This window comes from Leuciscus leuciscus (assembly GCF_965113295.1).
Source record: "Leuciscus leuciscus genome assembly, chromosome: 4".
Taxonomy (NCBI): domain Eukaryota; kingdom Metazoa; phylum Chordata; class Actinopteri; order Cypriniformes; family Leuciscidae; genus Leuciscus; species Leuciscus leuciscus.
In genome coordinates this window covers 28,563,024-28,590,947 of record NC_138728.1, presented here as the reverse complement: position 1 = coordinate 28,590,947, position 27,924 = coordinate 28,563,024, and the positions used below count along the sequence as shown (strand labels likewise).

The 27,924-nt window shown below is 37.8% G+C and overlaps 1 protein-coding gene across 2 annotated transcripts; it reads right to left on the bottom strand.

Moving 5' to 3' along the window:
• Nucleotides 1–1,458: 1,458 nt before the first annotated feature.
• Nucleotides 1,459–27,324, bottom strand: LOC309497675 (uncharacterized protein). Of its 2 annotated transcripts, none has more exons than XM_082167995.1 (3): nt 27,276–27,324; nt 26,546–26,700; nt 1,459–3,822 (listed from the first exon to the last, which is right to left on the bottom strand). In XM_082167995.1, exons 2-3 carry the CDS (start codon nt 26,640–26,642, stop codon nt 2,906–2,908), a joined length of 1,014 nt encoding a protein of 337 aa, XP_082024121.1. In that variant the 5' UTR covers nt 26,643–26,700; nt 27,276–27,324; the 3' UTR covers nt 1,459–2,905. The 2 variants fall into 2 exon arrangements, with proteins under 2 accessions (XP_082024121.1, XP_082024122.1); XM_082167996.1 differs by having other exon boundaries at nt 26,546–26,697; nt 27,276–27,317.
• Nucleotides 27,325–27,924: the final 600 nt, after the last annotated feature.

The window sequence follows — 27,924 nt, the reverse complement described above, 5'->3', positions numbered from 1 at the left end:
TAGCCAATGAAAGCTGCAGAAGGTCTGGCTAGGCGAGACTGGGTTGTGGGTGGCAATGTGACAGTATACACTAGTCAAGTGAGCTTTATTTATTTAGTGCTTTATACAATACAGATTATTTCAAAGCATTTTTACAGTGATAAACAGGAAAATAATTATCAATGATGCTAACAGAAATCAATTCTGCTGTAAAAGCAGCTCTAAAAAAGACAATAGTGACATTAGTCAGTTCAGTGTTTATTCAGTTCAGTGACAGTAAAATTAATCAGTTATGAAATTAGTTCAATTCAGCTATAAGCAGCTCTACAGAAGACAATAATGTCATTATTATGAGTCAGTTCAATGTTGATTCAATTCAGTTCAATAACAGTGGTGATGCTGTAAAAAACTAATTATGAAACAGTCAAATAAGCTATAAAGCAGTTCTACAGAAAACAGTGATGTCTTCATTCAGCTTAATTCAGTTCTCATCCAAAAGTGTCAGTGCAGTCAAATCAATAAATATTAAGTGTCCCCAACTAAGCAAGCCAAAGGTGACAGTGTCAAGGAACCCAAACTCTGGCCAAATGAACCATCATTGTGTGATTATGATTCCAGGCTGCATCACAGGTCAGATTGTGGATTGATCATTCAGAATATTTCATTTGGTTCCTCCTCCTGAAAGATTGGGATACGTCACACCGGCATTTGGTGGGAGGAGGAGTTGTAGCTGGTCATAGGGCAGAGGACTTCTCTGGTTCACTACACCAGGGGTGGCCCACTCTGGCCCCCGAGATCAACTCTCCTGGAGAATTTAGCTCCAAACCTAATCAAAAACACTTGAACAAGCTAATCTTCAGGATTAATAGAAAGCTATAGGCAGGTAAGTTTGATATGGGTTGGAGCTAAACTCCAGGGCCACCACTCAATTATATTAAATTTAAACTTGAACAATTACTTTTTTGGAGTAATCAACTAAAAAATTTGTCTTTTGCTACTAATTAAGTTTCTCTAACTGTGTAATTTGTTGGTTGAACAATTTCATAACTCAAAAAGATGAATGCAAACTGTTGCTTTTGTTTTGAGTTGAAACATTTGTTTGTACAGTATTATTTTCAAACTTAAACAGAACAATTGATAAACGTTCTCTTCATCAATCCCCAGAAATAAATTCTACTATAAATGTAGTAAATGGAATAAATTCACATTGTGCATGAGAGTTAGTTCACACCCCAAACAAATTCTGTCATCATTTACTCACCATCATGTTGTTCCAAACGCGTAAGACTTCTGTTCATCTTTGAAACAGATCAAACTAATCCATATGAATCAAGCGATTTAGTTTTCTGAAGAGACATGATCACTCTATACGCTGAACACATGTAATTTAGGCTTTTATTCACATAGAAACATTCCTCAACATTCACATCAGATTTGATAAACAAAAGCTCAAGCATGTTTGCTTGACTTGCAAGAACCAATAAGGTTGATATACTCATGTGTTACGCAGCCCGTTTGAGTTTCTGCAAGAACCAATGAGGTTTGTTCTCGTGGTTCAAGCAAGTACGGTTGAGCTTATGTTCGCTGATCAATGTTTATATGTGAATAAAAGCCTAAATTAAGCAGTCATCTAGTCATCATATAAAGTCTCTTCAGAAAATTTGAACAAAACCACTCAATTTATATAGATTCGTTTTACGATATCTTTATTAACTTTTTGAAGCAACAAAGTTGTAGTTGCATGGAGTGTCAATGGAGGGACAGAAATCTCTCAGATTTAATTTAAAATATCTTAATTTGCATTTTGAAGATGAACGAAAGTCTTACAGTTTTAGAATGACATGAGGGTGAGTAATTTATGACATTTATTACATTTTTGGGTGAATTATCCTTTTAATTTTGACTGAAAGTCGCTGCTGCGGTCTGTCCTGCTTAAATCCATTCAAACAGGTGGACAGCACGGCTTTGTTTGGAACTATTGAGAGCCACATATACTGGGTAACAGTGTGGTGGTCAGATCAAAGGTTGTTGCAACTCTTTTTTAACAGCTCTGGGCTGCGTTTCTCAAAAGCATTGTAATACTAATTTGGTTGTAGAGACCACTGATTGTAGTTGTTCTACGATCAACTTAGACTTACGATGCTTTTGGGAAAACACAGCCCTGGACAGACCCACATACAAATTGAGCCCTGTCAAGAAAGTCTAAAATTGTACAAATACAAGGTTATTCATACACGTGAGGATTTTCAAATGCAGATTCAACAATCAGACTGTACATGCAGAAACATTCAAAAAGCATCAGTTTACTGTCAGGGATTTGTTGTGTCGTATCACGCCACATGCAGTGCAAGCGCAGCATCACTAATAATAAAGGGTTCTATTGTCTTTTGCTCTTGCCACTCATGTCCGGTGTAGAGACAGTGTAGGTTCTGAATGTGTGAATTGCTGTTTGCAAATATGAGCTATTAGTGATGAATGTGAATTACCTTGTGCATTTATTAATATTCATAATTTATGAGAGTCAATTCTAGCACCATAGTTAAAGCATTTTAGCAGATGACTGCAATATAACGTGTGTCTATATACTTTTTTTATATATTAATTTACGTTGTGGAATTTCACGGCAATAGGGAAGGTAATTTATTCAGTATGTTGTTTTCGTTGTATTAAATAATCAAATATAAAATAAAATATATGAGTTACACCTTTATACAATCTAAATTATTTTAACAACAATTCAGCATTTTTGTTGCCATTTTAAATTACCAATAAAGTTCCACATAAAGAAGGTCTCACATCTTCATGACATTTCAGGTCTATCTATAATTTTGATGACCATTTTTTATTATACTGATCAAAATTAAATAGTATTCTTCCAGAGTGAATGCTCTTTTTTGTAAACCTGAGGAATCCACACTGAGGAACACTACAATTTCTTTTCAGAATGAGTTTGCAAATGACGTTTCAGGTCTGTGTGAAATGTGAAACTCGTTTCACACTGAAGACAAGTGAAAGGCCTCTCTCCAGTGTGAAGCCTCATGTGAATGTTAAGGTTTCCTTTAAGCGTGAAACTCTTTCCACACTGAGGACAAATATAAGGTCTTTCTCCAGTGTGAACTCTTATGTGAACCTCAAGGATTGCCTTGTTTGAGCAAGTCTTTCCACAGTGATGGCACATGAAAGGCTTCTCTCCGATGTGAGTTACTACATGATTCTTAAGGTGATTGCTTTCTGTGAAACTCATTCCACACTGATGACATATAAAACTTTTCTCTCTTGAGTGAATCCTCATGTGGCAATTAAGGTTTACTTTACATCTGAAACTCTTTCCACACTGACCACATGTGAACGGCTTCTCTCCTGTGTGAATTCTCATGTGAGTCTGAAGACTTTCTTTCCGTGAGAAGCTCTTCCCACACAGCTGGCAGGTGAAATAGCTCTCTCCAGTGTGACTTCTCATGTGGGTATTAAGGTTTCCTTTATGTGTAAAACTCTGTCCACACTCTTGGCAGGTGTAAGGCTTCTCTCCAGTGTGAACTCTCATGTGTACTTTAAGGTTTTGTTTTTGAGTGAAACTTTTTCCACACTGCTGGCAGGTGAAAGGCTTCTCTCCAGTGTGAATTCTCATGTGGACTTCAAGATTTTGTTTTTGATTGAAACTCTTTTCGCACTGACGGCAGGTGAAATAACTGTTGGATTCGGTCTTCTGAGATCCTTTTTGTGGGGAAGACTTTTCAGTCTGTGTGGATTTTTCTCCAGTCATGAAATCATCATGTTTTTCATACTGATTTGTCTCTTCCATTTCATCCAGTTCTTGACACTCCTCTTTCAGTGCCATTAAGCCTAAAACCATAAAAAAGCAATGACAAATACAAGTTAACCAGTTTATTAACACAAAGACACATACTGTACATCAAACCGACCTGAAAGCATTAAAGCATCAAAACCAACATGAAGCATCAAAGCCTCTTCTAGTGCTATTAGATCTTTGGAGAACATGAAATCTTTTGATAAATGAAAACATTTTCACCATTTCATCAACACAAGTATGGGGTGCCACAGGGCTCAGTATTAAGTCCTCTGCAAACTTAAAGTTGTGAAGTTTTGTCAGGTTGTAAGGAAGTATAATTCTGAGTATCATTGTCATATCAGTGAAATCTAATGATAATGTCCCTCAGTTAATATGTATACACGCAGAAAAGCAGAGTTATTAATGATATAAAAGATGGGATGGCCAGTCATTTTCTTCTTTTAAATTAAAGGTGCTGTAAGAATGACAGCTAGTGGTCGAGATAGGTACTGCAGTCCAAATTCAAAGTATCAGAGATTGTTGCTTCCCCCGCCCCCTCCTCCTCAGACTCGATGCTCACGCGGGTTACCAGTTTGAGAACACGCAACAGGAATGAGCGCAATTGACAATGAAAGCCGAGGAGATTTTTTTTATTTTTTTATTTTTTTTACAAGCGGAGTCAGTTGATGAGTTGATTTATCCGCGTTTTAATATGCTCTTGTTCATTGAGATTTTTAGATGGATACTAGGGGTGGAACGGTACACAGAAGTCACGGTTCGGTTCATACCTCGGTTCAGACATCACGGTTCGGTACGAGTTCAGTACAATGGAAGGAAAAGCAAAACAAAAATGTAGAAGGCATTTTTTTTTATTGTGCATGTCTCAGGCTGTACCACCAAAGGAAAATAGATGTCTTAAGCCTTGTATTTTTTAAATATGAATGAATGAAGCTTTATTATTGTGTCATGCGTATGATTATGCCCAGCCCGCATGGACTTACAAGACACCAACATTAGTAAGCATAAATAAGAGGATTAATATACAAAATAGATAATACAAGATAGACAGGTCCAGAGTACATCGAACACATTGCTCCAAAATAAAGACAAGCATTAGAAACGAAATAATAATAGTAATAGTATGTATTCAGATACATGCACGTATGTAATCATATACATGTGTATTCTCATTTATTCCAATAACCACCCATATCAACCCATAATCCTACACAGAACAGAATTAAATCTAATTAAACAAACTAGCTTGCCTTCTTTTCCAGGCCTTTGAAACAAAGTTTGCAAACTTAAATAAGTTTTATTAATAAAGCAAAGGCATAGAACCAGTTTATTTGTAGTGCATTGACAATAGTTTCATATAATTCGTTTATTAATTAAATTAATAAAAATACAAAAAGACCTTGAGATATGTTTGGTAATTGTACCTGAATGAATTTAAAATTTATTTCAGATCAATGTATTTGTTTTCCTTAAAATTTTAATGAACACTAACTTTATTCTCATCTTAATTATAAATCATTTATTTCTGTATAAAATACTACTACTATTAAAAACAATGTTGTGTTTTATTGCGAGTGTAGACAAATATAAGTAAACACTTTGCAGTTTGAATGATGTCCTGTATGAACAAAATGACGGAGTATGTTTTTATATTTCCACTGTTTGATCGCGCCCGCGCCTCTCTCTCTCTCACACACACGCACGCACACACACACACACACACACACACAACATATTCCAGCATTGCAATCTTGACATCGCAGCCTGTTCATTATAGCCACAGAGCTTCAGAGCTAAGGCGGGGCTACAGATTAGGTGTCCCTAAAGAACCCGTGTATCAAACAGTAGTTCCGCATTACATTAATTAATTTGTACGCGAGTTTTATTTATTTTTATACCGTGTATTCTCCGTGTATATTCATGCACCGAACCGTGACGCCCGTACCGTTTCAGTTCAATACGAATACATGTACCGTTCCACCAGGGGCGTAGCCATCATTTCAGAAGTGAGGGGGACAGAATGTCAAGCATTATACCAGTTTTTTTTTTTTTTTCAGGTCTTTGTAGACAGGTTATTGCTTAATTGGCTTAATATGCTATTCATGTTTAAAGCAATAAAACGGAAAGAAAAAAAGGAATACAGATGTTTTGTAATCTATATTGCACATGGTATTGTATATTTTACTATATTGTTCACATATTTTAAATAGTTTTTTTTGTGTACGTTGTTTTGTATGTGAATGGCACACAGTAATGGATACTTTCACATTCACACTCTACTTTATTCTAGTCCACATTTCAGGAAGGAAATAAAAAAAATCACTCAAACCACACATTTGCAGATATGTATTGAACTCAAATGACAAACATGTCACAGTAAGGAGACCTTAAATTAGTAGAACAATAAGATACAATAAACAGTTAGTGTTCATTCACATTTATGCTTTTCCTTTTAGGCTTGTTTTTTTCAAAAGCAGCAGATTATTCATACAGAGTTAACATATATATATCTCAGCATTTTAAGCTACTTGAAACTGCCAAAAGTGTTTCTGCGACGTTGATTTCCATCTATGAATTGCTGAGCAATCATCTCCCTATCTATACTGTCCAGTTTGTCACTGTGGATGTGACACACAGCAACATTGTTAAGACGAGACTGTGTCATTGTGCTTCGGAGCCAGGTTTTTAATCTTCGCAGACAGCTGAAGCTTCTTTCAGCCTCTGCTGAAGAAACAGGGCAAACAAGGAGCAACCTCACAAGTGTTTCCACTTGGTCAAAGAGTTGGCGGACTTCTGGCAACATATTCCGAAGAGTGTTTGCAGCCTCAGTAGTTGACTGATAATCGTACTTGGACTTGAACATTGCTAATTGCACCTTCAGTGAAGCACAGTGCAATTCTGGATATTGTTCCAACAGACCAGCATCAGACTCTCCTGTCAACAGTACCTTTTCAATTGAACTGATCGTGAGCAGCCCCTCTTGCTCAAATCTTTCTTGAAACTGCATATTGACAACATCCAAGACCTTGAAAAACTCTGTCCTGAAGTAGTCTGCTGAGGAACTTGGTACATGTGCTGAACCCTGACCAGACAGGCGTTTCGGAGGCTTTCGAGCACGGGGCATTTCTATTGGAGACAGATTTAGGGAGTTACACATTTCTGTTGCTTTGTTGTATCCTCTTTGGAATGAATCCTCTGTTCTTTTTTCTGCAATTGTGTCCTTCACACAGTTGACAGCAGCTAGCATTCCATCTACTGTCTGAGTGCGGCTCTGAAGAGAAGCATTGAGACACTCCAGCTCTTCTGTCACTTCTAAGGCAAGTAAAAGGCCAAGCAAAACATTGCCTTTTTGAAATCTATCAAATAAACCATTTGCCCTGCAAGCTGACTCTGAATGACCACACGCCATTTCCTCCAGAGCAAGTAACATCGGCTGATACTGGTTTAGAACAGCACGAATTGCACAGGTGCGCACTGTCCACCTTGTAGGACACAAAGGTCTGATGGCTTTGACAGATCCACTCTCTGACTTTGAAATATCCTGGAAAATTGACTTAATTTTCACAGATTGGCCAAACAAAACTCCCACTTCATGAACCCACTGCAAAGAGTCACGGATAACAGGAGATGCTGTACACGCATGCTGTGTAATTAAATTTACACAGTGTGGACCACAGTGGACATATAGTGCAAGTGGCTGACTCTCTTTGATGATGGCCTGTGCCCCTGAATACTTTCCTGCCATGTTCGCAGCACCATCATAAGCCTGTCCTCTCAGCCCAGTGATGGATAAGTTAAGACGAAGCAATACATCCTTCAGGACCTTTGCCAGGTTATCTCCTGTTGTCACAGACACTTCATACAGGCCAACAAATTCCTCATGGACTATTAGATCGTGATCAACATATCTAAGACAGACTGATTCCTGTTCCTTTCCTGATATGTCTTGGGTACCATCCATGATGACACAAAACTGCAAGTTAGGAAGTGAATTGATGTTTTGTGCAATTCCACGAATTATAGAATTACTGAATAGATTGATGATTTCATTTTGAATTTGTGGACAAGTATAATCAGTTTTGAGAGACAACCATTTGCTTAGGCTGGGGTCATCTTCTGACTTGTATTTTAAAAGCTGATTAAAGTTTCCCTCATCATCATCATGGCCTCTAAAAGATAAACCTTGTCTTGCCAGAAACTGCACAGCACTGATTATCTTTAATAGGCATTTCCTTGCCTCCTCTTGCTGGGATGCCCTTACATTGGACAGCTGAACATCTACTGGTCTTGATTCATAGATGTGTGTTGTTATGGCTGTCTTGTGACATTCTGATCCAGCATGTAATGTAAATCTCTCTCTGGCCTTCTTCCAGTTTTTAAAGCCAGAGCTGATAAATGTGGTTTCTGTATTTTTGACAAGTTGAGACGTTTTGTTTTTAAAGGCCTTGTGGCAGTAGAAGCACAAAGCTCCCTCAATACCAGGCTCAAAATGGAGCCATGCAAAATCGTGGTACCACTGAGCCTGAAATTTTTAAGTTTTGTCCCGAAGCACCTGACCCACAATAGTCTTGGGATCTGGTTGGTGAGGTTTTAATACAGGTACTGAAGACCCACCTCCTTCTACAACTGTCAACATGTCTGATGCCCTCTGCCCTGTCTATAAAAAAAGTACAAATTAGTCTGATTAATAAAAGGTATCAGAAGAATTTCAACACAGACTGTGCTGTTGCTAAATATGTTGTATATTCATTTCCGTTTACACATTCAATAAACACACTGGTACACAACAACAAATGGTTTTATGTCTCCAAATCTAAGCCAAATCCTAAGACTCAATTTTATAGTTATAACTTGTCACAAAATGTGTAGTTACTTTGTTTTGCCTATGCAAGACAGTGTAGACAACATAAAACACATAATGAATGTGTATTTAAAAAAAAAAAAAAAAAAAAAAATTTCTTAACTTATTCCAGTCATTTGTTTTCCCTCACCTCTGAGGCCTTCTTGAAACTTTCTGCTTCATTCCCTCTCAACTCTAAAGTAACTTCTGGCTCTGTCTATTGACAATAAAGAAGTGTTTGAAATATGCAGATACAGGGAATTGTGACATCCATAAGAAATTATGTACACTGCTGAACAATAACCAATAATTTGAATCCTAAATTATGTTTCCTATATTTTCCTAATGGTAATTTTATGATTGGTCTATATATGGTACTTCAAACACCTGTTGTAGATTTTATACAATAAAAAAATGCAATAGCAGGTGTTTTTAAAAGCCAGTCTATCACTTTTCACCTGTGAAGTTTCTTTTTGTTGTGTGTCATCCTCTTTCTGACCTGACAACCCTAGGCTCCCTGTTTCTTGATCAATCTTGACAACACAGAAGAAAAAAAAAAAACATTAAATTAGCGCAGTAATATTAATGAACCCTATAAATTAAGACCTAAATCAGAACATTAATTGCATACTGCATTTATATTGAATGGTAACACTTTACAATAAGGTTTCATTAGTTAATCTATCTATCTATCTATCTATCTATCTATCTATCTATCTATCTATCTGTCTGTCTGTCTGTCTGTCTGTCTGTCAATCCGTCTATCTATCTATCTATCTATCTATCTATCTATCTATCTATCTATCTATCTGTTTCACTAAACCAAAACTGTCTTTCATATTGAAAACATTCAAACTTAATGCTTTTAAAACTTCTTCAAACTTTCTGGTTAAGCTTTTTAAAGAAAACTTAAAGTTTGTCTACAAACTTTTTTAATATAATTGTAAAGTGTTACCTTATTATATGGTAAACATCATGTACACATGTTACAACGCTGCATGATTCAAGCAAATAAGTTAGATTGGCTGTTAGCCTAATGCATGAAAATCCAAATTCAGCATTAACAATCACAATCTTTATTATAATTTGAAGGGCTTTGATAACATATCTGTGAAAATAAAAGACATTACGAATAAAAAGATCAAAATAAGCTGCACGTTTGTGCAATAACGTTAGTGAAAATCTTCAATTTCTTTAAGATTCTTCAATCTTCAATTATTCATAAAGAAAATTAGGCAAAGTTATTCATCAATGACAATGAGCAACCCAATTCGGATACCACATGACAACTTACGGTGCTTGACTTTTTCGCGAAAAAAGAGTGAATAGTTTTTTGCCGTTTTGAATTCATTTCGACCTTCGACGATGGATTCAGTGCGGGTGCGAGCATAGGCGTCTGTGGTGATGCACGAGCGCGAGTGACTGATTACCATGGCAACGTGAAAGTCACGTGTAGATAGACGATCTTTTCTCTTTGAATTTTAAATCTGTATGTATAACTACACATTGTCTTGCGAAAACCTCACCATGTCGTGAACACTTTCCCTATGAAAAAGTGCGGGGGACAAATTTACATTTTCTAAAAAGTGGGGGGGACACGTCCCCCGCGTAATCTACGCCTATGCGTTCCACCCCTAATGGATACCAAGGCTTTTTAGGTTGTGTGGAATCTGCAATCTCTGACTCAGTTTGCTTGCTCGTTTCCAAGGCTGTTATCTCAGACACTGTGTTTCCTGCCAACTGGCATCCCGGGGTGTTGAAATACTATTGGGTGAACTGGCAGTGGGCGAGATCACACAGACCAAAACAAAAACCGACAGACAACACGGAACGGGTAAAAATAATAAGTAAAATAACTGGCTGTAGAAGTGTTTTTTCAGAGAAATGAGTATGTGAACTTAGCATGTTTCCTAAATATCTGCAAACATATTATGGTATTTTTATGCTTTAGTAGAGTAAAAAAGTTACATACAGCACCTTTAAACCAAAACCAAAGTATCAAATCGACCTATTATGCCACATTTTCACAAGATCTTGGGTGTCCCCAGAATGTGTCTGTTAAGTTTTAGCTCAAAATAAAAAACTAAAACATTTTATTATAGGATGTTTTGAAAACCCCTATTTGGGTGGAAGCAAAAACACACTGATTTTGATTGTCTCTTTAAATGCAAATGAGCTGCTGCTTCCCACTCCCTTTTCAGAAGAGGGCAGAGCCTGTACAGCTTGTGCTAGTTTGGATTGATACTCCTGCAACAAACAACTGGAGTGCAGAGAACCTCACAAAGCGAGTAAAATTCTCCAGTTTGTCCAATTTCATATTCAAAACCACACAATATTTTTGCGAATGTACGCAAATTGCTTTTTGTGAATATGCTTGTTAGCATGCTGTACGGCTAATGTGGCTAAAGATACTATTGTAACTGACTGAATTCACAGAGATCAGAGCTATGTCATTAGTTTTAGCTTTAAGAAGTAATAAAAGTTTGCCTCTGAATTGTACAGGCAGTGAGCATTTTCAGGTTAAAAATAAGCTCTGGGGCCCGTTCTTCGTACGTCGCTAACTCAGTTAGCTGGATTTGATTGTTGGCGATTTGGCATGATCTTGGATTGTTTGGTTCTTCGACGCTCATCCTAGACTTGCTGTCATAGCAACAGGTGCGCAAGCTTAAACCTACTCGGGAGCAGGCTTATTTCATGTTAACAGGATTAGACTGCGGCTTCATAAGCGGAGCTGATACGGGAAGTTCAGCGCAGCGCGATAGTGCACTTATATATATTTTTTATCGTGACTCGTGAGATTGTCGTTTACATTATTAATTTGTTGGAAACGTACATTTATTTTCGACTTGTCGGAGTCGGGCTTTAACTACAGCACAAACTGTTTGCATTGGCCTAAGATTATTTGCGAGTGGCTCTTTCCTTTACACTATTGGAGATGCGGATAACTTGATGGAAATGCTGTCTGTCGTGTCATTGGGAGTTTACCTGGCGCTTTTAGGTTTAATATGAGGCTTTTTAGTGGCATTTCCAAGCCACTTAAGACCCAATGTTGTAAAGCAGTTTTTTTTTAAAGCAGTTTTTTTTTTTTTAGGCTATCATAATTTTTTATGAAGATCATGCAATCATGACCATGCCGATTACAGTATATGTCACTCAGGCTTCACTAAAGTGATTGGTATAGACTATAGGCTAGACCATAGACTGCCATCAAGGCCTCAATGAAGGGGATTATGTGAACAGAAAGGGGGTTCACAATGTAAATGAGCAGCCCAGTTACTATTGTGATTCTTAATATTCCAGATTAGTAATATTATATCAAATAAAAAAAGAGGCAGTTGACCAAAATCTTCCATATCACAAATGTGAAAGCAAAATGGGCAGGATCTGTGCATGACTTAAGAATTTTCAGAGATTCACATTTATGCACATTATTTGAAAGTGGTAAGGAAAGTTCCACAATTAAATATCAAGCTCACTGTATTACATACACTTATGCTGATCCTAACAGAACTGCATTTTTTCATAGGTGATTATGACATGTTTACGGAGCCCCCCTAGTCCCACTTTGTCAAAAAAATTTATTATAACTATCTTGTGGCCTCAAGATAGTATCTCGTGGCCTCAAGATAGTAACTCGTGGCCTCAAGATAGTAACTCGTGGCCTCAAGATAGTAACTCGTGGCCTCAAGATAGTAACTCGTGGCCTCAAGATAGTAACTCGTGGCCTCAAGATACTAACTCGTGGCCTCAAGATACTAACTCGTGGCCTCAAGATACTAACTCGTGGCCTCAAGATACTAACTCGTGGCCTCAAGATACTAACTCGTATCTTGTCTTTAAATTGTCTGCTACTGAGGTGTTCCCTGGCGTTTTGATTAAACATTAAAATTCTGAATAAACTTCGTTTAGTTAGTTCTTGCTCTGCTGAGGAGAAAAACTGAGCCCGCTCTTTGGCCACGCTGAGCAGCCAATAGCAGCGTTGCTGATCAATGTTTCTACTATCGATACATTTCCCCTTTTAAACCAGCGCATGAACACGCAATTATCTCAGATAACTCAATCCAGCTAATCATATAATACTAATCATATCCGGCAGGTGTGTTCGAAGAACCTAATTAGCCAGATCATGATTAGCACGATGATATCATCTTGGATGTGTAATTTGATCTCGGATGTTTTAAGCAACGTACGAAGAACGGGCCTCTGGTCTCTGTGAATACAGTGAGAGACCATGGCAACTTTAGCCACATAAGAACATTCTGAAAGGCGATTTTGCAAACACGCACACTATAAAGTAGGATAGTAGTTCTGGATATGAAGTTGAATCACTAGTTGCTATTGATCCATTGGGAGAAGCAATGGGTGGAGCTTCCCCTACTCTTAGGCCTTGTTTACACTGCAGGTCTTGATGCCCAAATGTGATTTGTTACCTTTATCTTATTATTTTGACCGTCCGTTAACACGTTTTTTTTTTTATAACTGTGACCCATATCCGATTCATGTGTTTAGACTTGCCATACTATCTGAAACATTGCGCATGCTTAAAGGGTTCAATTATCTTGCACAGATGGACGAACACGAAATATGCTTGATGTTAGCTCTGCGATATGCGAAGTCCGCCAAACATCACCACGATTTTGAGGCGGAGGAGGATGAAAAGTGCTATCATTGCAGCCTGCGCATGCTTCAGTTATTGTGTGCGAGAGAGATCTCAGGACTGGTGGGAGCATATTGTTTTTAAATATTGGCTTTAACAAGGAGCAGTGGGTCCGAAATTTTAGGAAGAGAAAGCCAACCTTTGATATGTTGTGTCAACGTTTGTCCACATTCCTCTCCTACGACGACACAACGTTTCGTCGGGCCATCCGTCCCTTCGCAGATGCGCGTCGGGGTTTATCTCGTCATTAAACTTTAAACTTTATCTCGTCATTAGACGTTGCCTAATGCCTCAGAAAATCCGATCTACCTGTTTACAAGACAGTCGCATTACAGTGTCAGCAGTCACTGACAGTGTAAACGAGGCCTTACATAAGAGTAGGGGGAAATCTGGAATCACTCGTATGGAGAGAGTGTTTATGATTTAAGGGGATTATAAAAAAGTATTGGGTGGATAATTACCATTATAGGCTGGTTGTTTACACACACTGTGGACACACATCTGTGTTAAAACCTCTAAACATAAGATGCATGATCTCAATCTATTGATGTGGCCACTGAGACAGTGGGTCAAAGGGATCCTGCAAGATCTAGTGGCAGCATGCAGGAACACAAGGGATTACCTGCCACAAGAAAGACATGATCAGTAGGGGGCAGTCATGCAGCTGATCTTGATCGATTGCTCCTATCTACGGATCGATTGTTCCTGTCTGCCTTGCTGCTGGTTTGCGTCTGTAAGCTCCGTATAGCTTTCTGTTTTGAATCTTTATTTACTATCATTCCTTGTTTATTTTGCTAAATATAACTTACTCATCAACATATTAGATATTGTCTAATATTGCCTATCACATTAATCTGACATCGCTAGCTTTTATCTAAATCGTTATCGCTAGCACAACACGCTAGTATCTCACTAGCCTGTTAACCTGCCATCCGTGCTTACCATATACCATATTTTTTTCTCTGGCACACTCATGTCTTTTACGAGTCTATCAAACAACTGTGGTAAGTAGGATCAGTCAACAAACATGGTGAGTGATGTCTTCTCCTGTTATTGTCACTTGCACTTCGTGTCACATGTACACCGCGTTCCAAATTATTATGCAAATTATATTTTACACTGATTTTCCTAAATAGTCGATGCAAATGACAGTCAGTATAATTTTCAAGTAGGCATGTGCCGGTATCAAATTTTCATGCTGCGATTAATTGATTGAGCTTTTATCACGGTATACGGTATTATCACGATATTTTAATTGCTCAAGAGAAATGGATAGATTGGGAGGGGATGTAGAAAAAAAAAAAAACTTGCATCACAATAGGTGTAATTATGATTGTCAAAACATTTGGTAACTAAACAGAATTTTACACAATTTTCACGATTTCAATTCAATTCTTGGGATTTGATTTCAATCTTGATTCAATATTTACTATTTGGATTTATACTAGGTAGGCTACAGTAGATAGCCTAAATGTTAATATTTCTCAAGAAAAAATATATCTCACATAATGCTGTAAACATACAGAGAGCCCTGTCAGCTGGTATTATTAAAGGTTAAAAATTTAATTAAATATAATTTGGTTTTCATTATAATAACAATTATGACAAGTAAAAATATAATACAAATGTAATATAGTGCACATATTTAGCAAAATACTCCTCTAGCTATTTTTTCTAGTCAACTAACGTGTTGGTCATTAAATGGCTTTCCTGAGGTAAATGTAACGTTCTGTGACATAATTGTTCACCTGCAGATTTATTGACCTCTTCCCGTGGTTGAAAAACACTGATTGATCGATATTATGTATGAGGCATATACCTTTCGGTAAGTTGTACTGTATCTTTAAATAAAAAGTAACAGATGATCGGTTTACTTGAACTGAAGTGCTACAGCGATCGGTCACGTCACATTTACAAGCGTCAAAACGGTATTTATTGTCTGAATTTCGTAATAAATAAAGCTGATAATTTTTTTTCATATCAAAAGTATCCTGCTCTGTCTAGTCTGTCAGGTCTCGGGTGTCAGTGTCCTCTTTGCTCCGTGAGCTTTCTCTGCGTGAGAAAATGGATGTGTGGCGCGAGAGCGTGTGAAAAGTGTAAATTGCATGAGTCTCACGCTGAAGGCGTAGAGTTGGCAGCCCCGCTTTTAGAAGGGAGATAAATCCTTTATTTTACTGTCTATGGATAAATCATCGGCAGCGTCCCTCTTTCCGCCGTGCTTCTTCTCCATGTGAGGATTGTTTACATTAGACTAGAGTGCCACTGCGCCGCATGCACACAGTGATTCTACATGTGGGGATTGTTTACATCAGAGTGCGCACGTGTTTCACGCAGCATATAGCCTACGCAGTGTTTGTTTAAGCGGTTGATGGAAAATAAGCTAATGCGCGTTCTATAAATATAAATTCTGATTTATTATTTTTCACGGTATTTTGAAGTGCCCGCGATAACAATATCGTGCATATTCATTACCGCGATTTATCGCATTACCGAATACCGGCACATGTCTATTTTCAAGTCACCAACCGATAGGGTATAAGTCGAATTTCATTGAACAAACCACCCAACGAAAACAGTATGTTTTTCAAAAATAAAAAACTCAAAATGCACTGTTCCAAATCCAACAGAGTTTGAAAACATTTTATTAATTGTAAAGAACTGAAAATGGTCATTTGTTGAATTTGCAGTATTGGGAGGTCATATTTACTGAAATCAAAAGCTATTTCAATCAAACACAATCTTAACAGGGCAAGTTACATGTTAACATAGGACCCCTTCTTTGATATCACCTTCACAATTCTTGCATCCATTGAACTTGTGAGTTTATAGAGGGTTTCTGCTTGAATTTCTTTGCAGGATGTCAGAATAGCCTCCCAGAGCTGCTGTTTTGATGCGAACTGCCTCCCACCCTAATAGATCTTTTGCTTGAGGATGCTCCAAAGGTTCTCAATAGGGTTGAGGTCAGGGGAGGATGGGGGCCACACCATGAGTTTCTCTCCTTTTATGCCCATAGCAGCCAATGACACAGGGGGTCTTCAGAGGTATTCTTTGCAGCATGAGATGGTGCATTGTCATGCATGAAGATGATTTTGCTACGGAAAGTAAGTTTTTTCTTTTTGTTACATGGAAGAAAGTGGTCAGTCAGAAACTCTATATACTTTGCTGAGGTCATTTTCACACCTTCAGGAACCCTAAAGGGGCCTACCAGCTCTCTCCGCATGATTCCGGTCCAAAACATGACTCCGCCACCTCCTTTCTGACGTTGCAGCCTTATTGGGACATGGTGGCCATCCACCAACCCTCCACTATTCCATCCATCTGGACCATCCAGGGTTGCACGGCACTCATCAGTAAACAAGAATGTTTGAAAATTAGTCTTCGTGTATTTCTGGGCCAACTGCAACCGTTTCTGCTTGTGAGCATTGGTTAGGGGTGGCCGTATAGTAGGTTTATGCACAACTGCAAGCCTCTGAAGGATCCTAAACCTTGAGGTTTGCGGGAATCCAGAGGCACCAGCAGCTTCAAATACCTGTTTGCTGCTTTGTAATGGCATTTTAGCAGCTGCTCTCTTAATCCGATGAATTTGTCTGGCAGTAACCTTCCTCATTATGCCTTTATCTGCACAAACCCAGTATGATGATCACGCTTAAGTGTTCGTGAAATATCTAATGTTTTCATACCTTGTCCAAGGCATTGCACTAATTGACGCTTTCCGCAGCAGAGAGATCCTTTTTCTTTCCCATATTGCTTGAAACCTGTGACCTACTTAATTAGTATAGCATTCTCTGTCAGCACTGAGGGATTTACATGTGATAAATGCAGGGAGATAGTCAGGCTGACAGAGAAGATTTCAGAACTAGAGACACGCATCCAAACTTTAATCGAGGATAGTAAGAGTGCAAGGGCTTTAGATACTGCTTTGGATGCGACTAGCTTAGTGAACTATGTACATTGTTCGGTTTTGGCTGTAGAGCCCGTGCAGCAGGGCAATTGGGTGACCGTGATACGCTGTAGTCATGGAACAAAACACCGCTCTTCCATTCCGATTACAATAACAAATAGATTCTCCCCACTCAGTGAAACACCCACTGAGAATCCTGTTGAAGAGCTATTGGCGATTCTAATAATCGGGACGGGAAAATAGAGCCAACAGCCACCATAGTCACGTTTGCCGGGAGCCTGATATAAAAGCAAAGTGCTGGCTAATGCTAATCGTAAATTCTCTAAGATTATTACTCACGTCGGCACTAATGATGTTCGACTTCACCAGTCGGAGATCACTAAAATGAACGTTAAAGAGGTGCGTGAACTCGCAAGTACGATGTCAGACACTGTAATTTGCTCTGGCCCCCTTCCTGTTCGCCGGAGTGATGAGATACTTAGTAGACTGTCCTCACTCAATGGCTGGTTGTCTAAGTGGTGTCCGCAAAATAATATAGAATTCACAGACAATTGGAAAAGTTCTTGGGGCAGACCTGACCTTTTGAAAAGAGATGGTATTCATCCCTCCTGGGATGGTGCAGCTCTTCTCTCTAGTAATATGGCACATAGTCTTAGAGCTCAAACATGATGAATTGGGGCTCAGGTCAGGAAGCAGACAGACTGGCTAAACCGACCGTCTGCTAGCTGTCTCACGTCACTGAGGTCAGATAAATCCCAACACATAGAGACTTTCACCTAGATATCATCATAGAGACTGTGTCTGTTCTCCGAACTAGGAAATACAAAAAACTTCCAAACCCATTTAAGGGTCTCTTTCACTTTGATGTGTCTCTGGCATGAAGTGAGAAGAGATGGGCGGTCGTTCTCCAGGATATTAGTTTTAAAGACACTCACCATTAGCTTGTGTGCTTTGTCAATGTAGACATCACCTACAATCACCCAACCTAAATTCAACCTCTGTGCAAAGGGTGCATTGTGAGGCCCATTAATTTGCTGTCTCACTTTGTGTACAAGGATCATTCATTCATTCATTCATTCTATGTCTCTTCCCAGCAATACTCAGATCTGAGCATCAGGATCTAGCTTCGGGATTAACTGTGCCACAGGTTTTAAGTGTGAATGAGCAAGAGCAACCTCTGGAGTGGGAATTTCAGATCTGCTGCTCATTATCTCATTACACTCTATTAGTGGTGGGAGATCGAGACATGTCTTATCATCCAGTGTCTATTTGAAAGCCGACTGCTTTCAGGGTTTCCCGCAGCACTTTGAAACTAAGGCGGCCGCCTAAGCAACACACGCCTGCCGCCTTAAGGCCCAATCCCAATTCTATTTTATACCCCTTCGCCTACCCCTTACCCCTTGAAACAGAGTGGCAAGGTGTAGGGGTGAAAATATTCCCCTAAGAAATGGGACACCACTACTACACCGTTACATGTCATTATACGTCGTCGCTAGCGCCTACGTCACAGGAGATGCGCCAATGTTTATCACAAACTTCCAAGATGCCGTCGTCAGCTGTAGTCTTGCGTGGGTTACAGCAATTTTTTTGCGTTTTTCTTCTGAAGTTCGCAGAATACGACGGAGATGATGATATCTTTGACGCATAATGCTGCGTTCACACCAAACGCGAATAGAGCGTCTGGTGCGAGTGATTTGAATGTAAAGACGCGTTTACGCGCGTCTAGAGGTCTTGCGGCGCGAATGAGGCGTTTAGTACGGTGGACGCGAATTCGCCTCATTCGTGCGTCCACTTCGCTTCAAACTTTAGCTTTTTACACGCGTCATATTGTTAACGAACTTTAGCGATTTTTTTTGCAACCGTTTCTTTGAAGAACATGACCGTAAATATGAACACAAGATATAATGTGACATAAAGAAAATGATTAGCAGGTGAATGCAGGTACATTTCTCATACCCCTTCGTTTGAAGTGTGGTCCCGAAAAATCTTCGTTTCAAGGGCTATCTAGCCCTTCCCCCTACCCCTACCCCTCCAACCAAAAGAGAATCGATACAACCCTACCCCTTCACGGGAACGCGCAAAACGGAGGGGTAGGGCCAAGGGGTGAATTGGGATTGAGCCTAACTACGTCGTAATTTTTTTTATATAAGCTAGGGCTTTAACGATACACCAAACCCACAATTTTTTTGACCCAAGATTCAATAAAAAATGCGGGGGGGGTTTTGGGGGAGGGGTACTTTGAGAGCAAAAACAATATATTTTTATTAAATAACATTTGAAAAACCTGTATAACCTGAACACCAAAGAACAATATTAACTATTGAGCAGTGGTGACGCGTTCATGTAACATGTAAGGGACCTAAAGCGCACCTAAAAGCTGTCACAAAGAACTGGCAAAAGTAATGATTATGAATGTCAAATATAGCAAGGAGACATTTCAATTGTTAATTAATAAACAAGTGTTTTCTGTGTCAAAGATAAAGTTGACGATACTTGACTCGCGATCTTCGCAGTAGTGAATGCAGAAGAGAGAAATGCACATTTCATATGGATTACAGAAGCAGAGAGCAGTCCGTTTTCTTTCGTTTTTAATTGTTTTGTTTAAAAGTACACATTTCATGCTTTCTATATGTCTCAGGTCTGTGAGGCAAGTAGCTTATACGCTGAGTTTCGGTTCATTTATGAGACGAGCTCCAGTTCACGCGCCGGCGCCTCCGTGTCCAGATTATATTGCCTGCTATATTTATTTATTATTTATTAAATCCAGGCAATTGGTTGATGAAACATTGATTCAAATTAAGACAAAACGAAATTCACTTTAAAGAAAGGTTTTCTACAAAAACAAACTAAATGAAGTGGTCAAAATCATGTCTGCCCACTCGATATACTGTGCATCTTATGATCTTACTCATGCTTTTCACTTTTCATATAATCAACATCTATAGATGAAATAATTTATTTTTATTTTTTTATTTAAACATAAAAATGAAACTAAATCGTTTTCTTTAATGACTGGGCTACAACACGTAGGCCTATAGCCTACAGTACAGAGAAATTTTATGTCAGAGCGGGATTTGAGCGAACGCCGTCTTACCAGTGAACATGTTGGGGGGAGACGATTTTCAAACAATCATCGAATAATATTTTACTTGATATGCCAATCCTTAATATTTGTTATTTTAAATGCCTATTTGAGGTCTCTGTGAAAGTTTTAAAGCAGTCTTTTAGTGCCGCTTTCAGAGCGCTCACGTCCGTAACGGAGAATTGTCACGTCCGTAACATTGTTTTTTCCTAATAAATGCGAACACGAAAAATAGTTCGTAAAAAGTTCTGTGGAGAGCCAACCCTTCTTCATCTGCTGGGTAGTATTACTTTTGGTTTGCGCAGTGTAATTCATAGAATTACAAAAAAAATATTTAGCCACCTAAAAGTTAACGATTTTTTGTGTCACGTCTGTAACGCATGTGTATTTCCCTCATATTAAATGTAAAACACATGTGTGGACTAATATTTTTCTAATGTCTGGACTCCTTTATTAAGGGAGTATAGAACAGATGTTTCAATATATTGGTATTAAATGCGTTTTTTGAGAATTTATATTTCAAGTTTTGACAGCAAATGTCACGTCCATAACGCTGGAATTGCCCAATAGTCATTTAAAGATGTGGTAGCATTGGATCTGGACGGGAAGGATAACTGGGAAGGGGTGTGTCGCGATTCTGCCTTCTCACACCGCGACACAGATCGTGGATCTGAGAATCACGATTTCGGTTTCATATCATAGTTTGTATAGTGTTTGTTAAAATTCAGTTGTTGTTGTTTCAGTTGTTATGTTGTTTTGCACTTTTTAGCACAAATATTTTTAAATATTTGTACAGTTTGTTAAAATTGCACATTGCAACTGTTATTTTGAAAAGGTATAATATAATATTCAAGGTTTTTATTTAACGCCGTGGCTAGACTAACAAATAAACAGACATCACCTGAGCAAAATATACCGTTACAGTTCAGTAGTAATGATTTCATGAACTTCTTCACTGAGAAAATAGAAAGCATCAGAAACACAATTGTAAATGTACAATCTTTAATGGTGTCTTATGATTCAGCCTCAATTATCGCCCCTCAAGAACAACTACACCTATAGTTTACAACTATAGGACAGGAAGAGCTAAATAAACTTATCATTGCATCTAAACCAACAACATGTTTATTAGACCCAATACCCACTAAACTACTGAAAGAAGTGTTACCTGTAGTGGAAGAGCCTCTTCTCAATATTATTAACTCATCTTTATTTTTAGGTCATGTTCCGAGAATATTCAAGTTGGCAGTTATAAAACCTCTTATTAAGAAACCGCAATTAGATCATAATAACCTAGCAAATTATAGACCCATTTCAAATCTACCATTTATGTCTAAAATACTAGAAAAAGTTGTGTCCGCTCAATTGTGCTCTTTCTTGCAAGAAAATGATATCTATGAAAAATTTCAGTCAGGATTCAGAGTCAGACCGCATCATAGCACAGAAACTGCGCTCGTTAAAATTACAAATGATTTACTTCTAGCTTCTGACCAAGGCTGTATCTCAATACTAGTTTTACTCGATCTTAGCGCTGCGTTCGACACTATAGATCACAAAATACTCTTAGATCGACAACAAAACTACACTGGTGTTCATGGACAGGCATTAAGCTGGTTTAGATCGTACTTATCAGACCGCTACCATTTTGTCTGTTTAAATGGGGAAAAATCGAAGATAACGTCAGTAAACTATGGAGTGCCGCAAGGATCTGTGTTAGGCCCTCTGCTATTCTCAATATATATGCTGCCGCTTGGTAATATTATAAGAAAACATGGAATTAATTTCCACTGTTATGCTGATGACACTCAATTATATATTTCATCACGACCGGATGAAAACAATAAATTATCTAAATTGACAGAGTGTGTTAAAGATATAAAATACTGGATGACGTGTAATTTTCTGCTATTAAATTCAGATAAAACGGAGGTATTACTTATGGGTCCAAAAAACTGCCCACAAAACCTCTTACAATGCAACTTCAACTTAGAAGGATGTCCTGTTACTTTATAAAAGACCTGGGGGTTATACTAGATCGCAACTTGTCTTTCGAAAATCATATTTCATATGTTACAAGAACAGCCTTTTTCCACCTTAGAAACATTGCTAAGCTACGTAATATGCTATCTGTCTCTGATGCTGAAAAGTTAGTTCATGCATTCATGACCTCGAGACTAGATTACTGTAATTATTTTTTTAGCTGGTTGTCCTGCATCCTCAATAAACAAGCTACAGTTAGTCCAAAATGCAGCTGCTAGAGTTCTTACTAGGTCAAGAAAATATGATCATATAACACCAATTCTATCATCTCTACACTGGTTACCTATTAAGTTCCGTATCAATTACAAAGTATTACTAATGACCTATAAAGCCCTAAATGGTTTAGCTCCTGGGTATTTAACGGAACTTCTATCGCCCTACAATCCATCGCGCTCTTTAAGATCACTAAATTCGAGGCTTCTGGTCATTCCTAGGATATCTAAGACCACTAAAGGAGGGAGGGCATTTTCACATTTAGCTCCTAAACTCTGGAATGGCCTTCCTGATATTGTTCGAGGCTCAGATTTGCTGTCCCAGTTTAAAACTAGATTAAAGATGCATCTCTTTAGCCAAGCATTCACATAATACTTACCTTTTATACTACAGTTGAATCAGATTGAATGCATTAATATTATGAACAGCAGCTACGCTAATTATTTCCCATCTGCTTTTCTGTTGTTATCTAGGTAAATAGAGTTTGTCAGCTCCAGTTTGTATTCAGCCTCTCATGGAAACTTCAGATGCCCCAACACCCATGCAGAGACGACTCGAAGCCCGTGAGGAGACGACTCGACGCGGGCGATATGTTATGCCCTAAATTAATGCATGATTAACTAACTGTATTTTTTTATGTACATTTCTGAAATGCACTTTCTGTAAAGCTGCTTTGAGACAATATGTATTGTGAAAAGCGCTATACAAATAAATTTGAATTGAATTTAATTGAAAAAGCTGGTTATTTATAGGGGTGTGCCGGTTTCAGAATTGGTGATGACGGTTATGACGTGAGTCAAATGTGACCGTTCGTAACATAACCGTCGTCGTCGGGTTGCGACGTTTGTCTGTTATAGGACAACTTAGTTTGAATAAACGAGCAGACACTGATTAGCTACTTGATCGCCTAAATTAAGGTATTATTTCATCCGCATCACAAAACTCCTCATCCGCACCAAAGTTTTTTGACCAAATTTCAAAGCCGCACCCGCCCGCCATCCACTGATTGTTTTGCGGTCTATGGACGATACAATGCTCTGCTGATGCGAGCCGCAAGAAAGCCCTTGTCTGTTCTAGAAAGGATGCAGCAAAGATATTTAATGCTAATGTATGAGGCATAGGCCTACGCTGAGTTTCATTCATTTACGATGAGATGCGCTCTAGTTCACAATGCAATGCAATGCAAGTGAACGCAGCGCACCGGCGCCTCCATGTCACGGTTATTATATTGTCTGCTATATTTTTATTTATTGAATACATGCAATTGGTTGATGAAACATTTATTAAAATTAATATACAATTTGTACAAAACGAAATTCGCTTTAAAGAAAGGCTTTCTACAAAGCAAAACTTAAAGGTGCCCTAGAATGTGAAATTGAATTTATCTTGGCATAGTTAAATAACAAGAGTTCAGTACATGGACATGACATAAAGTGAGTCTCAAACACCATAGTTTTCTCTTTCTTATTTAAATCTCGTTTTTGAAAAACACCCCTGAAAAACAGGCGAATCTCCACATAACACCAACTGTGACGCAACAGTCGGGATCATTAATATGTACGCCTCCAAAAATTTGCATATGCCAGCCCATGTTCAAGGCCAGGCGAAACTGCGCAGCCGAATCATCAGAAGTTCTGCAGGTGAAGGATCATAGGGAAAATGGCAGATCTATCTTTAATCTATCTATCTATAATCGGATACCGCTACAGTTTAATTCGAAGTTGTTAGTTTGCTCTGCCCATTTCACCACGGACTGTTTTTCTAACCTGGAACAATATCAAGCAGCCAGGCTTCTCTCGGCGTCTCAAACGGACGAAGGGGGCGATTTCAACTAACGTTATATTCCCGCAAGCGGTAAGTAGTGATTTTATTAACGATAATTTACACTGTGTTATCTAGATCCAGCGCGATATTGTTTTTTCCTCGAGAGACATCGTGGCTTGCAAACGAGCGAACGAAGCATGGCAGTTGCTCAGTGTTTGGATGTACAAATGAACACAAAAATATTTGTTTAGCTCCTTCATCCGAGCCTCTGGAGAACCAGTGGGTTATGTGAATTTCTGATGTGTAATTGTTCAAGTTCAGACAGATAATCTTTCTCTCAAAGTCGTTCAACACTGTTTATGCATCAGTAAATCGCGTTGCAGTGATAAGATCTTCATTCACGCGATCAACAGGCTGTCATCTGCTCAATGGTCATCACTGCAACCTTTTATGTGATGGGAATAGATCTAAATACTTAAAAAACTTCTCATGATTTGTTAATCCCGATAGCTGTAATAGTAAAAACGTATAAAAGCTGTAATAGTAAAAGGTTTCCAGATAGCTCGAATGCCAGATTTCATATGCAAGCATGTCAGCCAATCACAGCAGTGGCCGTTTACATTGAAGTCTCACAGCAGACACGCCCCTTCAAACAGAGCGTTCAAATCAGGGGATGAAATCAGGCTAGGAAATATGCCTTTTATTTCTAAATTATAACAACTTTTGATCTAAAAAACATACTAACATTATAAGGGCACCCCAGGAAACATTCTAAAATAATAAAATAATCCATTCTAGGGCACCTTTAATGAAGTGGTAAAAATCATGTCTGACAATTTACAAAACAAAACTTCATTAAGTGGTAAAAACCATGTCTCCCGATATATTGCGCATCTTATGATCCTATCTTTTATTACAATTGTTTTTGAGCTAAAATGTAATACACATCATATAGGCTATATACACACTGTATATGTTTATTTTATCAAACATGTTTGGGGCCAGTCAAGGGGTAATTAAGCTGCACGATCAGTTATCGGTAATGATACGTTGTTTATTATTGCAAATGTTTATTGCTAATGTTTATTATTGCAAATGTTTTTCATTTGTTTAATAAATCTCATAATGATGGCACATCACAATATCATAGACATAGCTTTTATTTCTATCTCAAATGATTGGCGGTCGGTCAGGGGGTACTTGGCAACGAATCAAATACAGTTGGAAACGACGTAGACTATAAATAACACAGACTGTTAGAAACTGTTAGACATTTGTTAGAAATTTAGAACAGTAATCAAATGTAATCAGTTACACTACTTTTAATAAAGTAATTATTAAAGTAACTTTAACAAAAAGTGTTACAATACTTTTTAAATAGGGTAACTTGTAATCTGTAACCTATTACATTTCCAACCTTCCCATCACTGAATACAACGTATACAAAAATCTATTTGAAATATGTGAACAATATAGTACAACATATAACCTAACACCATGTGCAATATACAGTACAGAACATCTTTCTTTCTTTCTGTTTTTTTGCTTTAACCCTTCTAAGCTATTTGTTTGGGATGTACTCAGGCTGTTGACCCTGGATAATAAAATGTTATTTGTAACATCATGTTTTTTGTTTTTTTAAACAAATGTAATATCACTCACTTTATTCATGTTTTTACTTTGCATTTGTGTATTGGTTGGAGGATTCTAGGTATTTTTTAAAATGTATAAATAAAATGTAAAAATATATTTTAAAATAGGTTTTTATAAATAAATAAAAATAACTTCACATTTTATTGTATGGGGTCTCTGAAGACCCCAAAAATCCAAAGTGTGACTTTTTTTCACGCTAACATACAACTAAATATCATTCCAATTGATTAGTTTGTTTGTAGAGCTAGCAAATGTCAACCACCACATCAAGTCTCATGCTATTTAGATGAAGGGGGGAAATGATTTTTCAGCAAACGTCATTTGGGGTAGAAAAATACCCCGCTTACATAAATAGCATAAGCCAATTAAGCAAGAAGATTATGATTAAAAATATAACCCGTCAATTAGACAAAAGGTCAGAAAAAAACTGGTATAACACTTGACATTCTGACCCCCTCACTTTTGAAATGATGGCTACGCCCTTGATGTGTATTATGTTGTAAACTGTGTATTGTGAAGTGCTATACAAATAATTTTGACTTGATGCTGTAGAGGTTGACATATTAAGGACCAAATGACTGAGTTCAGCTTTGAGAATGAAAACCAACCTGTTTGTTCCTCAGTATCTTCATGTTTTACGCCGAATGCTTCTTCAATCCTGATGTCTTCACTCTCCTCTTTAATAAACGCCATCTTTATAATCATATGTTATGTGGATCTCAGTTGCTTCACCAGTTGTTTTTCTGTGTTTTTGGATACTCTGCTATATTTAAGGTGAGAATAAATAACAGAAAGAAAAATAAATCCAAATTAAATCTGTGTGTGTCTCTCAATCAGCTCCGTTCAGTGCACTGGAGTGACAGCCTTGGTGACCTTATTAACTCAAAACTTACTTATGATTTATATTTGATATTTAATCATTTGCATTTACAGTTAATAGATACAATTTTAATGAAAATATTTGCTGCTGGTTCGTAAAAGTTATCATTACACATGTTTTTGTTTGTGGTCTCGTTACACTGTTTTGACCAGCAGATGTCGTCACCGTGCGATGATTCGAGCGCTTCTAAACAGTGAATCATCATGCGAAACAATTGCTTTAATTTACTCTTTCCCATCACTACTTGCTAAAAGGACCGAATTCATGGTTACTGTAAACTGGTTCACGATTTAAGGAGTGAAATGAGACGCACCTTTTCTTTTACACATTATGTGGATGCGTTTTAAACGCTATGGTAGAATAATCATTGCAATGTTACATTCAATAACAACCTATTCATTTTACATCGCTTATAAAAATTATAAAATTGCACGATTTAAGGACTTAAAAACACAAACCTTTCTTTAGCCGAATGACAGACGCAGGATCGCGTCGCAGCCTCCTGACGTCATTAATCCATATCAAAATAAAAGTCCTGTTCCTAAATCACAAAAGAATGCATCGATATATAAACACAGAAAACACACGCAATTTATATAAAATGTCAGAGGTTATTAGAGTTTAATTCCTGTCACCCGTTTTCTAATAAAATCCTGAAAGTAACTGTGTACCACATCTAATTATGTTGATTCTGTAAAATAAAACGTCATGTTTGGTTGCAGAAACTATTTAAACCATTTATACCATGGGTCGGGGGTGTTTTATTTTTAAACACTTTAAAAAAAATGTTTGATGCATTTATAGTATACAAATATTTTACTATACAATAAACAAGGTTAATTATTATTGTCTGTGTATCCTCTGCTCTTTTTTTTCATGACTTTGTATTCTAAATGTATGCCTGGTAAGGCCCAGTGATTGGATTGGGATGGCAAAAAAATAACATAAATAAATACATACATACTGTACATAAATTTTTTGCTTTCTAGAGAAAATCACTTATGCATCTAACTGTGACCATGTATAACCTGCGTGGTGGAATATATTAAAATGGATGTGGAATGGAACACAAACTGATTTAATGTAACTGCACCTCAACAAACAGTG